Below are 13,163 nucleotides of genomic sequence, written 5' to 3' on the forward strand. Positions count from 1 at the left end.
TATTATCCAATCTGCCACTCTGTCTTTTGATTAGAGCATTTAATCCATTGACATTTAAGGTAATTGTTGATATATATATGTATTTATTGCCATTTTAAACTTTGCTTTCCAGTTGATTTTGTATTTCTTCTTTGTTCTTTTCTTCTTATTATTGTTTTTCCTTTTGTGGTTTGATGATTTTCTTTAGTATTATGTCTGAGTTCTCTTCTTTTTGGTTTTTCTAGCTCAGCTATATGTTTTTGATTTGTGGTTACCCTTTTTTTCAAGTATATTAACCCATTACTCTATGTGCTTTAGACTGGTCATCATGTAAGCTTAAATACATTCTTTAAAAAAAAATCTACATTTTCTTACTCATCTCCCCCACATTTTATGATTTTGATGTCCTCTTTCATATCTTCATGTTTATTCTTTTGCTGTTCATCAGATTTCCAGTTGTGATTTTCTCTTTTTTATAGATTCTTGCTTCTTTTCTGTTTAGAGAAGACCTTTCAATATTTCTTTTACGGTAAGTATAGTGTTGCTGTATTCTTTTAGCTTTTGCTTGTCTGAGAAATTCTTTCTCTCTCCTTCTATTCTAAATGATCATCTTGCTGGGTAGAGTATCCTAGGTTGTAGGTTCTTGCACTCAGGACTTTGAATACACCTTGGATAGTGACAATTTTTAAAGGATCCCCAAATAATTCTCTCGTGCAGCTCTGATTAAGAGTCACTGCTCTGTGGGTCCCATCTTCTCCAGCACTGAGTTATAATCCTGCTGAAACAGCCATCAAACAGACTAAAAACCACACTCTTCTCATTCGGCAACCTGGGATTCAAGAGTTAAAAATGGCAAAGTACAAATTGCCAAAAACTGATTCTGCAGGCAAACCGAGGTCAAAGAGAACCCACCTAAGGCAGGTAATGGATGGAATCCACGGTTATAGGTCTGCAAGAAACCCTTGTCAGAAGAAGTTAGTTTTATCTCACACAGTCTTTTGGCTGTTAAGATCAGCAAGAGTCACTTGGTTTATACTTCTATCTCCAGACATGTAATGACAGAACAAGCAGCCCAGAAATTAGGAGCAAAAATGAACAAACAAAAAACCCCCTCCACCTTGAGGTATTTTATGAAGATACCTTAAGATTTGCATAAAATTTTCTAAAAATGCTCATACTCAGGTAAAGTGCTATTTAATCTGTTTGTTAATTTAATCACAAGGAGCTACAACAGGAGTTCCCAGTCTGCCCATATCATTACAATTCTGAATTCTCATAGTTCTTATCTGAATTCCCCTCATTTCATTTATCAAATCTGTTGGTTTTAATTTGTTTCAATGTCAGGTCTATGTTGAACTCCACAGCTGAAGAGAGCCAAAATAGCTTCCAGTTTTAAAGAATCACTTGCTACTTGATATTATTGAAACTGAATGTATCACCACGAAGTCATTGTGCAGTTAGATCTCTTCTCCTGGCAGGGCATGGAGCTAGGAGGAATGTAGCACCTCCTCAAACCTGGAGGTCCTGCCCCTGACTCACTCAGAAGGTCTCCAGGGCTGTCTGACTCCCCAAAATCAAGTAATAATAGAAATATTCTATAAAGGCACCCAGCTTGTCTTTTTAGAAGGTATGCTGAAGAATCTGCCTTTGTGTGAAAGCATGTGTCCTTCAGAATTCCTAAAATATACACAGTATTGAGTCTAACTCACATCTTCCAAATTGCCTTTGAGTACCATAGGGCTTCAGACATGCCATATATTCTAGAAATCTACCGAACTGAAAGCAGGAGTTACCTATTAGCTGCAAGTTTCTTTGTACCTTTCTTTCTTCATTGTCAATAAATATGTACAGTACCAAAATGTTCAGGGAACTGTGTTGAGTACAGGGAATACATAGAAGTGTGATATGGTCTTTGCCTCTAGACATGCCAACAATATTCCTGAGAGACAGGTTTACAAGGGCTACATGCTAAGGCTCTATGCCATTAGTAAAGGCATGAGGAACTCCAGGGGGTTCAGGAAAGGAAGTAATCACAGGGGTCTAAAGTCTGGAAAGGCTTCATAGAAGAGAGGGAGACTCAAGATGGCCCTAAAAGTAAGAGTAACAAGTGGAGAGAAGGATGATCTGCTAGGCAGGGAAAAGAAAATCACTAAGGCTGTGGACTTCCCCATCCTGGAATTATATGAATAAAGTATCCTTCTCTAAAACAACTTGGGAGAAATAAGTCAAGTTTCATGGGCATTTTGGGTCCTGTGGAAAGAAAACTGGTAACCAGTGGTATAAAACCAGATGGCTACTAGACATTATTGGCTGTAAGTTACAAGGTATAGAATAGGAATGATGTTAGAAATTCATTCACAAAAAAAGTTTTTATTTCTCCTGACAACCCCTGACCCAAAGTGGTAAATTACCTAAAAGTGTTATATATCAGTGGATCCACATTTCTATGAATATTAAGACTCTCAAAGTCCAGAGACTCTTAATTCAAAAACATAACATGGATCCAGAAACTGTCTCTTTTAGGGACAACATTGACACACTGAGTAATTCCCACTATGCTTGGTTTTTCCACAAAATAAAACTAACCTTCACTGGGTTTTCCAACAGCTTTTTCCCAGAGTTTTCAGAAAGAACATTCTAGGCTATTTGGTCTATAGAAAGCCACTGAAGGGTGGAAGTGGGGGAGATGGAAGGAGTTCAGCTCCTTCAGGTTTCAATCTCCATCAAAGATCTAAAAGCTAAAAGCAAAAGAGAAAAATACCATCTTAGGAAAAGGAAAATCAAACAGCCAAGATTTATTTAACTTTTTCTCTCACAGAAAATACAATATGCAATGTAAACACTGACATGTGAAATAAAGTACAAGGATCAGGAAGACAAATGAACTGGACGATACTCTCGCTTCAACACCTTACTGCTTCCTGATTTCACTTGCAGCATGAATCACATGGTTTTATGTGTATATATATACATATATATATTATATTATATTATATTATATTGGAAAAGTTAAAGGCAACATTCATTTAGATTTACCAAAATGCCAGAGAGCCTCTGAAATCCAACAATGCCCCATGGAAGTCAGGTCTTTCTGTTGCACACACAAAAATAATAATAAAGCTGAGCACATGTCCATTTCTGCATCTACCCAAGGCATTTGATGTAGGAGAGTAAGAATGAATTAACACATGAGCTTTAATATGCTTGTGGAGGCAAAGATTAAATTGTGCCTCTTTTCTCTCTTCAGAGAAAATAAAATTAACCAAATTTACAGCACAGCTGCCTGACGCTGGCCAGAAGACGGCACAATCACAGTGAATTCTTATTTCAGTAAGTTCCATGAAATGCAAAACACAATAAAGGCTTTCCATTTGTCCTTTGCCCAAATGGCCGATCCAGTTACGCAGAATCACATGGGGTTTTCAAGGGTCTTTCCCAGAACTCTAAACTAGAAAAAAAATATGACTCAAATAAATGGCTGGGGTCAAAAACCACCTGGACTGAAAAACAATCGGTTTCTAAACTTGAACTCAGCAATGAAGAGCATGGGCTTCAGCTTTCTGTTATTATCGCGAGAGATTAAAATAACTGGTCTTTCTTACCAGATGACACCTGCTGGGTGACAGGTGAACTCTGATAAGATGCGACTACACAGGCTGGTTCGGTAATGGACTCAGTGTCATAAGATCTGGGGTTCAGACAAGGCTGCTTAAGATCTGGAGATTAGGGTGCCCTGGAATTGCCAATACACCCGGCTCCCTCCCTCAGCGCCATAATCAAAGGTTTTTTACCAATAATCTGTAGCCCTTCATTCCTTGACGTCAACAATCTATAGAGAAAAAAGTACCTCAGATACTTTATCCTCACAGTGAACAGAGCAGTCAGCTCATGCTGAACACTGGTTGTTTGGAGGAGAGATGCTACACTGACCAGGTGTTTTGAAACTCTTTTCCCAGGCAAAGCTAATCTCCCCGTGTTGCTGAGATGGAGATTTTTTTAAAATGCATTTATATATCACAGGAAAAAGATCTTCACAACAAAAAAACCATTCATTTTTATATCCCTTACCTATAGAATTTGGCACAGTGCTTTGCAATTAATTGTGCTCTCACTAAAGATACACATAGAACAGAGAAAAACCAAAACCAGGTTTTAAAAGAGACAGAAACAGATACTCCCAAGGAAACCCTGGCTCAATCACGACCTTTTTTTTTTCTTTTTGTAACATGCAAGATGATAAAATGGATCAGCACTGTACCATTTTGATTAGAAAAAAGCCACTCATCATGGACCTGGCATGACGGTACTCTCTTATTTACTATTGCAAACTGTGGAGAGCTTTAGCCACTGTGAAGGACGGTGTACCATTACTACAGGTATGGAAAGGTATGTCACTGAAAATTCTCCATCCTGTAGTCAGACCACATGTGCCAATATCTGCCTTGGAAAACAGTAATCAAGCACTGAAAATTAAATGCCAGAGATCTTTAGAGCAGCAAGTGGGACCCCAGTTTATCTTCACTCTCCTGTTACCATCACTCTACACCATCTAGGCCTGTTGCCTCACCAGTGCTTCCACCCCATCCCAGGGATTCCTTTAGAGGGGATCCCCAAGGGGAGACTGTATACGGTTAAGTAGCCATTTCTCCCCTTATCACTTCTTTTCCCCTCTCTTGAGATCAATTCCTATTGAAAATCCCTTCTCTCTGAAAAATGAAAGATGGAAGATCTGAAAACCAGATTCATCCTATTTGCAGATACAAGACACAATTACCATTAGGGAAATAAGGCACTGCAGGGTGACCCCAGACTGAATGCAGGAATGCAACTGATACTGGAGCCCGTGTGGCTGCAAAGAGCATGACTTCCAAACACGAGCACTGCTTTCCTGCCACAGGCCAGGCTGCATCCAGGAGAGAACCGCTGTGATGCTCCAACCAACAGGCAGACTGGAGGCTCCAAGGAACTCGAAGAAACACAGATAAAATTCTTCCTTAAAATAGAAAGTTACATTATGCGTCAGGTCTCTGGCCAGCCTTATCATTCCTTCAAGTAATGCTTTGAGTCGAGTGAGGAAGTGTGGAGGAGACTAGATGAGAAGTGGGGCAAACTGGCTTCCAGTATTAGCGCCGCCACTCAACGGCTGTGTGGCCCCAGGCAAGTCACTTTTCCTCTCCCTGCCCCCTAGTCTCAGTTTCTTCATCTGTAAGATGGGGATAAAACCACTTGCCTTATCTACCTCACGTCCTGACTGTGAGGATCAAATGAGACGATGTGAAAATGCTTTGTAAACTAGGAAATACTGTACGTAAAGGCAAAGTAAAGCACAGACTTACTATGTTTTAATCAGGTCCTTATTGTTGCCTGTTTGACTAGAGGTGCCCCATGCAGGATGTGCTTTGCAATAGAGAGACTCAAAATAGCTGCTATAAATACACACCGGTCTTTTTCCCTAGGGTTGTTTAAAAAAAAAAAAAAAAGGGAGATTCTTAATTTCCTCAGAATAAATTACTTAAAAATGTGATGTCACCCAAATCTACCAATCAATAGAATTAATTTTCTCCAAATATGTCCTGTACAGTTATGGTCTGATCTGTTGATACCTTTATACAGGGAAGTATTGAATTAAAAAAAATAGCATGCTAAAATGTAAAAAAAAACAACCCCACCATATAGTTACAGTTTGTTGTAGGGGAAATAAAATGAAAATAAGAGGCATCTTATATAATGAAATTAAGTCACAGTTCCTCAAATGGTTGCCTTTTTCCTGAGATGTCTCCAGGACAGGGTCCTAGTCCTGTGAAGTGCTTTACGAAAGCTGTCTTGCTGGAGGTGAGAAGGACATGTAGGTTGGCAACTAGCCTGTGCTCCTTGTCAGCACTAGGATTTGAACAAGAAGGTCTGCTAGGAGCTGCCAGAGAGCTTTGGTGGAGAAGCTCGCACGGCCCCAGGGAGGCTAGCTCCCGGGTGCCAGGCCGGAGTGCGGAGAACTACTCAACCCAGCCATCCAGTCCCGGGATTTTCAGTTCTTCCTAGAAGCTGGCTCTGCTCTTCTCCGGTCTAGTAAATAATTGAACAGAAGAGAAAGAATGAGATGTGGAGCAATATATCCACCCCAACTTCGGGGCCCTTCTCCACCTCGCTGCACAAAGTTTACATGCAGAACAGACACACAGGCAAGAAGTGAATGTGACTGACTTCGACTAGCCCAAAGCACCCAGATTCCAGCATTCGTGTCAGACGGCCTTTATTACAAATGTTACAAGCGATGGCTTGGAGGGAGTCCTGCCAGTGGAATCACCAGTTAACAGGACGGTTGTCCTTTGGGGCCACAGGCTTGTTGCTAACCTCCACTTTTCTTCCTGATTGGCTTTGCTTTCCGGGGTTTGAGGATGGTGTAGTTTGCATACACTGTATACTGATCTGACAGGAAGGGAACATAGAATGCCCGCAACAGCTTTGAAGATCTGGAAAACAAGAGGGGGGAAAAAAAAAGACAGAATTTTGTCATTTGAGAAAATTTACTAATGGTATTGAAAATGATTAAAGGAAATAAACCAAGTGCTATGGTGAGGATTATATTTTATATAAGCAGCACAGAAAAGTCTGTTATTTAGCTACCAGATCTTGATAAAAGACTTAATTAATCAAGATCAGGCACCTTCTTACCTGCACCAAATTGACAGTCTAGTAAGTCACAGGATATCCTCCAGAACAGCTATTGGTCTGCACTTCACATTAGAATTTGCACAGAAATGTACCAAGTCAATCAAAGGACTGCTTTTACTAAAACAAATCCTTAACACCCAAAGGGTTTCTGTAGCTAAGAAAGTGTAGAGGTGCGAAATGCTCAAATGATCCTGATTCCAGCTCTAAGTTTTCCTAAAGAGGTAAAGAAAACCACGTGCTGGGCTTGCCGCGCACAGTGTTCCAGCAATTCTTAAGTCAAAGAGAGTCTTTTTACTCTTTGCTAAAATATAGACAGGAACAGCTAAAAACTTGAATTCCTCCTGAGTTTCTAAAGAATGTGAAAAACATCTCACATTTATTGCATACTTAGTATTTAAAAGGCACTAGTATTAACTGCTAATACTGTTAAAGATAGGATTTAATCCTTAGGAGGAAAGTAGTATTACCCCTATTTTATAGATGGGACTTTAGCAGATTAAGTAACTTGATCAGGGTCACACAGTAAATGATAGAGCCCTTATTCAAATCCAGATTTGAGTCCATATTCTTTGGTTTATCCTGCATTCCAGGAACAGGATTCATCACTTTCTAGAAAAAGTGGCAGTGATCGTTTTAAAATTCTACACGAAGTATTGCTTCTTGACTATGATTTCTGAGTCTAAAAATCAAACGTTGGCCCAGCTACTGCCAACCTAAATGAGGTAGCTGAAGGGTGTTGCACTCACTGCCAGTCCTCTTCCAGACTCTCAACTTGTAAATGTCATGTCAACGTGGCATTTGAACTGGCAGCCTACCCCTGGGCTTGGCAGGCTCCTCCGCTGCCTGCACACAATGCTATCGTGCTTGGCATACACACCTCTCAGAGATTCTTCCCAACTGCGATGCTGGCAGAGCTCTGTGCTCAACAGAGATGCACTTCACTTCAACAGTTAACGGCTCAAGGGCTTCGATAAGAGAAAAGAGGCTTAGAAGAGAGACACACAAGATAAAGCAGGGCCCCTGCAAACAAAATGAACAGGAGGAGGAAGCACCTACCTCAGTCAAAAAGAAGTTAATTTATTCTTTCTGTTCAGGCTGCACAGATAAGGGGAAGGTCAGGACAGAAAGCTGTAAGCCAGAGCGAACTCCTGCAGGCTTCAGTGCAGCGAAGAGAGGGCTAAGCCGAATTAGGCGTCATGGCCACTCCAGCCAACTCCACCACAAAACCTCTACTAGTACCCTCAGCATGTATCTCTGGTCAACTCAGTCCTTGGTGTAACATTAGGTCCATTGGAGCCTAATTTTACTTTTTCACTTTCTTTTTGGAACAATTCCTTACTCTTTGGGAGGATTGTTATTTCATAATTTTATTCTTTTAGAGTCTTGCAAAGAACAAAGGGAAATTATGCGTATTTTCAAAAATAGAATAAAACTCATTCTACCTTGAAGGACCCTATGGATCCATTGCAACTTTTTATAAATTTAAGCAATTTTATAAGGATCTTAGCAGTCTTATTTTTTTCTACTTCTTGGATTATTTACAACTATACTTAAAAAAAAAAGACATGATAGGAAAAAGAATAATGAAACCACCAAAAAGGATGCAAAAGTGATATAATTAATCACTATTGCATTAACTTTCATTTTTCTCATTGCACTGTTCAAAGTATGCATTATCTTTCAATAAGGTACAAAAGACTTGAGACACTATCTTTCTCATCTGCATTTAGCTTTCACTGAACATAGCTTCTTTCCATAATGCCAATGAGAAGAAAATTGACAGAGAACGAGATTTCACAATCACTAGACAAATCAGAAGATGAATGTTAAGAGACAAATAGTAGCATTCAAGATTCTAATGATGATGGTAAACTTTATCATACGAGCAAAATTTCAGACTATGAGTCTTTAGATGACAATATACTAGATGAATTTTCTCACTCAAGAAATGATGAGAGAACATTATATTTCTAAGAACAAAAAAGGAAAGAAGGGGTTCTCATTCAGTTAGTCATTTAACAGGAAAGGTCCAGGGTGAGCCTCCCTAAAATGTGCAGCTTTGCTATGCGGGTTATTCTGAGCTGAAGATACGGCCCAAAAGACTTAGGAAGAACTTTGTCCTCCCCTTTAACTCCCTAAAAGAATTTATACAGGGACCGTGGCTCAGAAAGAGAGGTATTATCAGAGATAACTTTTTTATCTGAGTATCTGTGTGGCAGGACAAATATCTGCTCTTCTTACTGTCCTGCGAATGACCCTCCGCCCCTCTAAAGCCCCAGGCCTCCATCCTATTCCTTAGCTCAGGATGGCATAGAAGTCTCAACTGCCCAACTTGCCTTTAGGTCTCCTATTTTTACGGGGCTCCAGTACAAATAAAATGAAATTGGTTTTTCTCTTATAAATCTATCTTATGTCAAGTGGATTATTAGGCCAACCAAAAATAGAAGGGTAGAAGGAAAACTTTTCCTTCCCTTCAACTTCATTATGCAACATTTGTGAGGGGGTGTGGTGGGGGTGGGGTAGGTAATTAGGTTTATTTATTTTTAGAGGAGGTACTGGGGATTGAACCCAGGACCTTGTGCATACTAAGCATGCGCTCTACCACTTGAACTACCCTCCCCCATCATGCAATATTTTGCAACAAGAACACAGACTATCCTTTTAGGCTAAAAGGGCATATGACTACATTCCTTCATCTTTTATGATGTCTGTGTGCCAAATTTAATTTGATATAGTTCATGAGTGGACAACTGCTGAAGGCAGGTTCGTATGCAAAAGTTACTAGAAGGATATCAATAATAAAGAAATAAAAAATTCAATGGCTTTATCACTTTCTTTGATGTTTATAAATCTGATATTTAAATTACATAGCAAATAAGATAGCTGTCTTCAACAAAATTATGAACCATTTAAGGTTTCAAAAAATTCTTCAAATTTTGCATTTTGATGATACAAATGTAAGAAGAACCAGAAGTAGTAAGCTTGAACCTATTAGAGCTATGTCTGAAGTCCAGAGTCAGGATTTTCAAGATGGATATATTCCAGGCTGATGCGTGTCAGGTGAACAATTAGCTGACTTCAGAGGTGTCCATTTTAGGTGTGCGCGCGCGCGTGTGTGTGTGTGTGTACACATATTCAAAGCCAGGAGAATATGAAATTAAGGTTTGATGTTGCTACATTTAAATTATTATTAAAATTTTGAATGAAGTTTTTCTTTCACTATCATTTTATTCTTATTTTTATAGGTCATTTATAAAATAACTAAAAAATATAAAAACGAAAGGGGTTTATCTGGCCAAGACAGTAAGTGGTGATGATTATTGTATGCTGACAAGTCATCCCAAAAGGAGTTATAAAAGATCGTTTCAGCAAACTACCTTGGACTGAACATAAGGCAGAGCATCACCAAAAATACTGACCTCCCTGAAATGGAAGAAGGACCACTATCTATTACTGGTGAATGCAAAAGGCAGGCTGAAACAAAGGTAAAAAGATAAAGGAGACTGGGACGAAATATTTACCATACATATAACAGAGTATGAGTATCTAGAATATATAAAGTGTTCCTGCACTCAATAAGACTAACAATTCAGAAGGGAAAAAATGACAAAGGATTAAACAGAGAAGAGAAATGTAAATGGCCAATAACCATCTGAAATCATGTTCTGTCTTACTAGTAATCAGGGAACTGTAAATCTAGATACAGTGTCTCAATAACTGGGTTTGTAAAAGCTGAAAGGTCGGACAGTATCAGACACTGGTGAGGAGTTAGGAAACGGATACAGCCATTTGCAACAGTGAAAACTGCAGAGCCACCTGGAAAGGCAATTTTAGCAATATCAATTAAAAAATTATGCAGTCTCTATGGTACAGCAGAGGATTTTTATTTTGGACTTCTCACCACACTGCTTTTTTTTTTTTTTTTTAACAATCTACTTTGTTTTCCATTTGTTACAAGAGAAAATTTCAGACATACACAAAAGCAGATGAAATACATTACTTGTAATAATTTTTAAAAGCCAGTAGACAAAGTTTTAAATAATGGAAATCTCAAATCCTTAAAACAAACAAACAAATGAAAACCTATGTGCTTACTATGTATAGGGCTTTGTGTGCTGGCCCTAAAGACACACAAGTTTTTGTTCTCAAAAAGCTAATAACCTATAGTTGGGAAAAAACAGAGTATGAATGATACATAAGCATAACTTAGCATATACTAAATACTAAATGGCTGATACAGAAGTTCAGAGTGCTAATACACACATTCAGAAGAGAGGAAAAACGCAGAGAGTTGCAGAGGTGTGGAAGAAGCATTTACTGTACATTATTTCATTTTACCCATCCAACATCCCAAGGTACCCGAAGCAAGAAAAGCAACTTGCCCATCCATAAGCAAATCTATGGGTGTCTTAAGTTAAATGCTCTGTCCACTAAGCAGCAACTAGAGAATGGCTTGAATAAAACCCGAAGTCTTTCTCATGACCTACAAAACCCTAGGAAAGGCAGCTCTTGCTTACCTGTCTCATCTCACCTTGTGCCATTTTCTTCCTTGTTCATTACACTCTCTCCTTTCAGTTCCTCAGAATTACAAGTTCTTTCCCACTCTTAGTAAGGAATTCAAAGTCCAACTGAATGTGTGGTTTGGAATAACCGTCTTGCTAAGGACAAGCACGTGTTTGACTTGGATACAACAAGAGATCCAAGAAGCATTCAGATTCTCCCATGCTTCCTTCCTCAGTGTACAAGCATAAGAAATTCAGCATCAAATTCTAGATAATTGTGTTCAGGAAGCAAGGACGAGTTTCCAGTTAAACCTGAAGACAAAACTATACAGGAGGTGGGAACTAAATATAAGGAGAAGTTGAGAAAATCTATCATCAGAGGCTTGGTCCTGGAAAAATCCTTATTAGAAGATGAACCTTCTTTCCTCCTGCAGATTTTGTCTGTGATATTTAATAGAATTACCTATCTTTAACATCTAAAGCCACTAACGTCTTCCAGAACATGAAGTGAGGAAACAGATGCACACCTCTGAGCTGCGATGGGAAGATTCTATGATTTTTTTTTTAAATCAAAAGATCAAGTTGACTTGAAGTCTTCATTTCTAACGCTACAGCTGCTGTTCTAGGTTAATTTCCTTCACATCAACAGCTTTAATAGGTTAAGCATGACTGGGGCCTTTCAAATTGTTATATTGTATTCCTGCTGGGAAAAAAGGGGAGTTGGATTGGTTATTTGCCTTCCTGAAAGAAAAGAGCAGTTGAGCACTGGAATAACGTGTGCGTACACATTCATACACATGGAAGCAAAGATCAGACTGAATCACAAGTTAGAATAAAGCTCACACAACAATGTCTGTAATAATGTGAAATGCCAGAGCACTGCCCTCGGGAGGCACACGCAGCATAATTTAGGGACACACAAAATATGTGCCTCTATCACGGACACTGAAATACTACCCCCGCCCCCGCCCCCAGTGAGAAAGTCACTCAAGCAATTCAAGGATGAAACAGACGTGGACAAAACAATTGCCTGAACAGGGTAATTAGCTGACAGCTCAGAATGTTTTCTAATTCAATTACCAGCCCTATTTATCTGGGCTGCGGAGCACTCTGCTATGGGGATTTAAATCTGCTCTTGCTGACGTCAATGGAAGACTGGCTGCCTGTCCCCGATGTCGCCAGCTCAGCAGGCACAATGGAAATGCTGGGTCAATATTTCATTTCAAAAAGAAAACATCCTAGTACTCAGGGTTCCTCTTTTATTTCTGTCTGTCCATCCGTCCATCCAGCCACCCAACCCTGTGAACCTGCAGTCCAAGCTCACTGCCAGTTTTCTCTTTTTAAAGCTACTTCCCTCTCTTTTCATCTTTGTCTCTGTCTCTCCTGCACGTAGTTCACATTTCAGAGAAAGACATTCTACAGAGCAGAACTGGCCTTTCACAGAAACCGTCAGTCCTGAAGAGAATCTCAGAATTCCCTCAAGATTTAATCCTAGCCATAGTCAGTCTATAGTCTCATATCAAGCAATTTAAAACTGCTCAAACATATGCAGTCATGCTCCCTCCTGCTTTTGAGATAGCCTGCACTCTATCTATGGAGTGTACATCTCTCTAAATAAACCTACTTTTACTGAAAAAAAAAAAAAAAAAAAAAAAGCTGATATGCAGCAAAAATGTGACTGGTCTTTAATATTCATTAGTAGGAAATGGGATGAGAGCCATTATCCTAATGGTCACGAAGTAAGACAGAGGTGACATTTGTCTCTTTTCCAAAACAGAGAAATGGATATAGGAGTTACACGCTGTATATTATGCTCCACTAGAATGTCAGTCCCCTGAAGACAGAACCTTGTCTAACTGCTATTCTCCAGCTTTTAGAACAGTGCCACAGAAAATGCTCAATAAATATCCTGTGAATGAACGAATGAATGACTGCCACCTGACTCTTATATCACAGCATCTCATTTATCTCCCTCGCTTCTGGCAATATTCATCTTCTACAAAAAAATGAAAT

The 13,163-nt window shown here is 39.2% G+C and overlaps 1 protein-coding gene across 4 annotated transcripts in view; it reads right to left on the reverse strand.

The window, feature by feature from the left end:
- Positions 1–2,744: 2,744 nt before the first annotated feature.
- Positions 2,745–13,163, reverse strand: part of ALG9 (ALG9 alpha-1,2-mannosyltransferase) — a 78,953-nt gene continuing 68,534 nt past the window's right edge. For 2 of the 4 annotated variants that reach the window (XM_064482033.1, XM_064482034.1), the window contains exons 15-16: positions 6,328–6,446; positions 2,745–6,039 (exon numbers count right to left, since the gene is read on the reverse strand). In XM_064482033.1, the coding sequence (XP_064338103.1) occupies positions 6,002–6,039; positions 6,328–6,446 (157 nt within the window). In that variant the 3' untranslated portion in view covers positions 2,745–6,001. The remainder of the gene's footprint in view (positions 6,040–6,327; positions 6,447–13,163) is intronic. The other 2 variants (XR_010378897.1, XR_010378898.1) reach the window with 2 other exon arrangements.

Source organism: Camelus dromedarius, chromosome 34, assembly GCF_036321535.1.
Source record: "Camelus dromedarius isolate mCamDro1 chromosome 34, mCamDro1.pat, whole genome shotgun sequence".
Lineage (NCBI taxonomy): Eukaryota > Metazoa > Chordata > Mammalia > Artiodactyla > Camelidae > Camelus > Camelus dromedarius.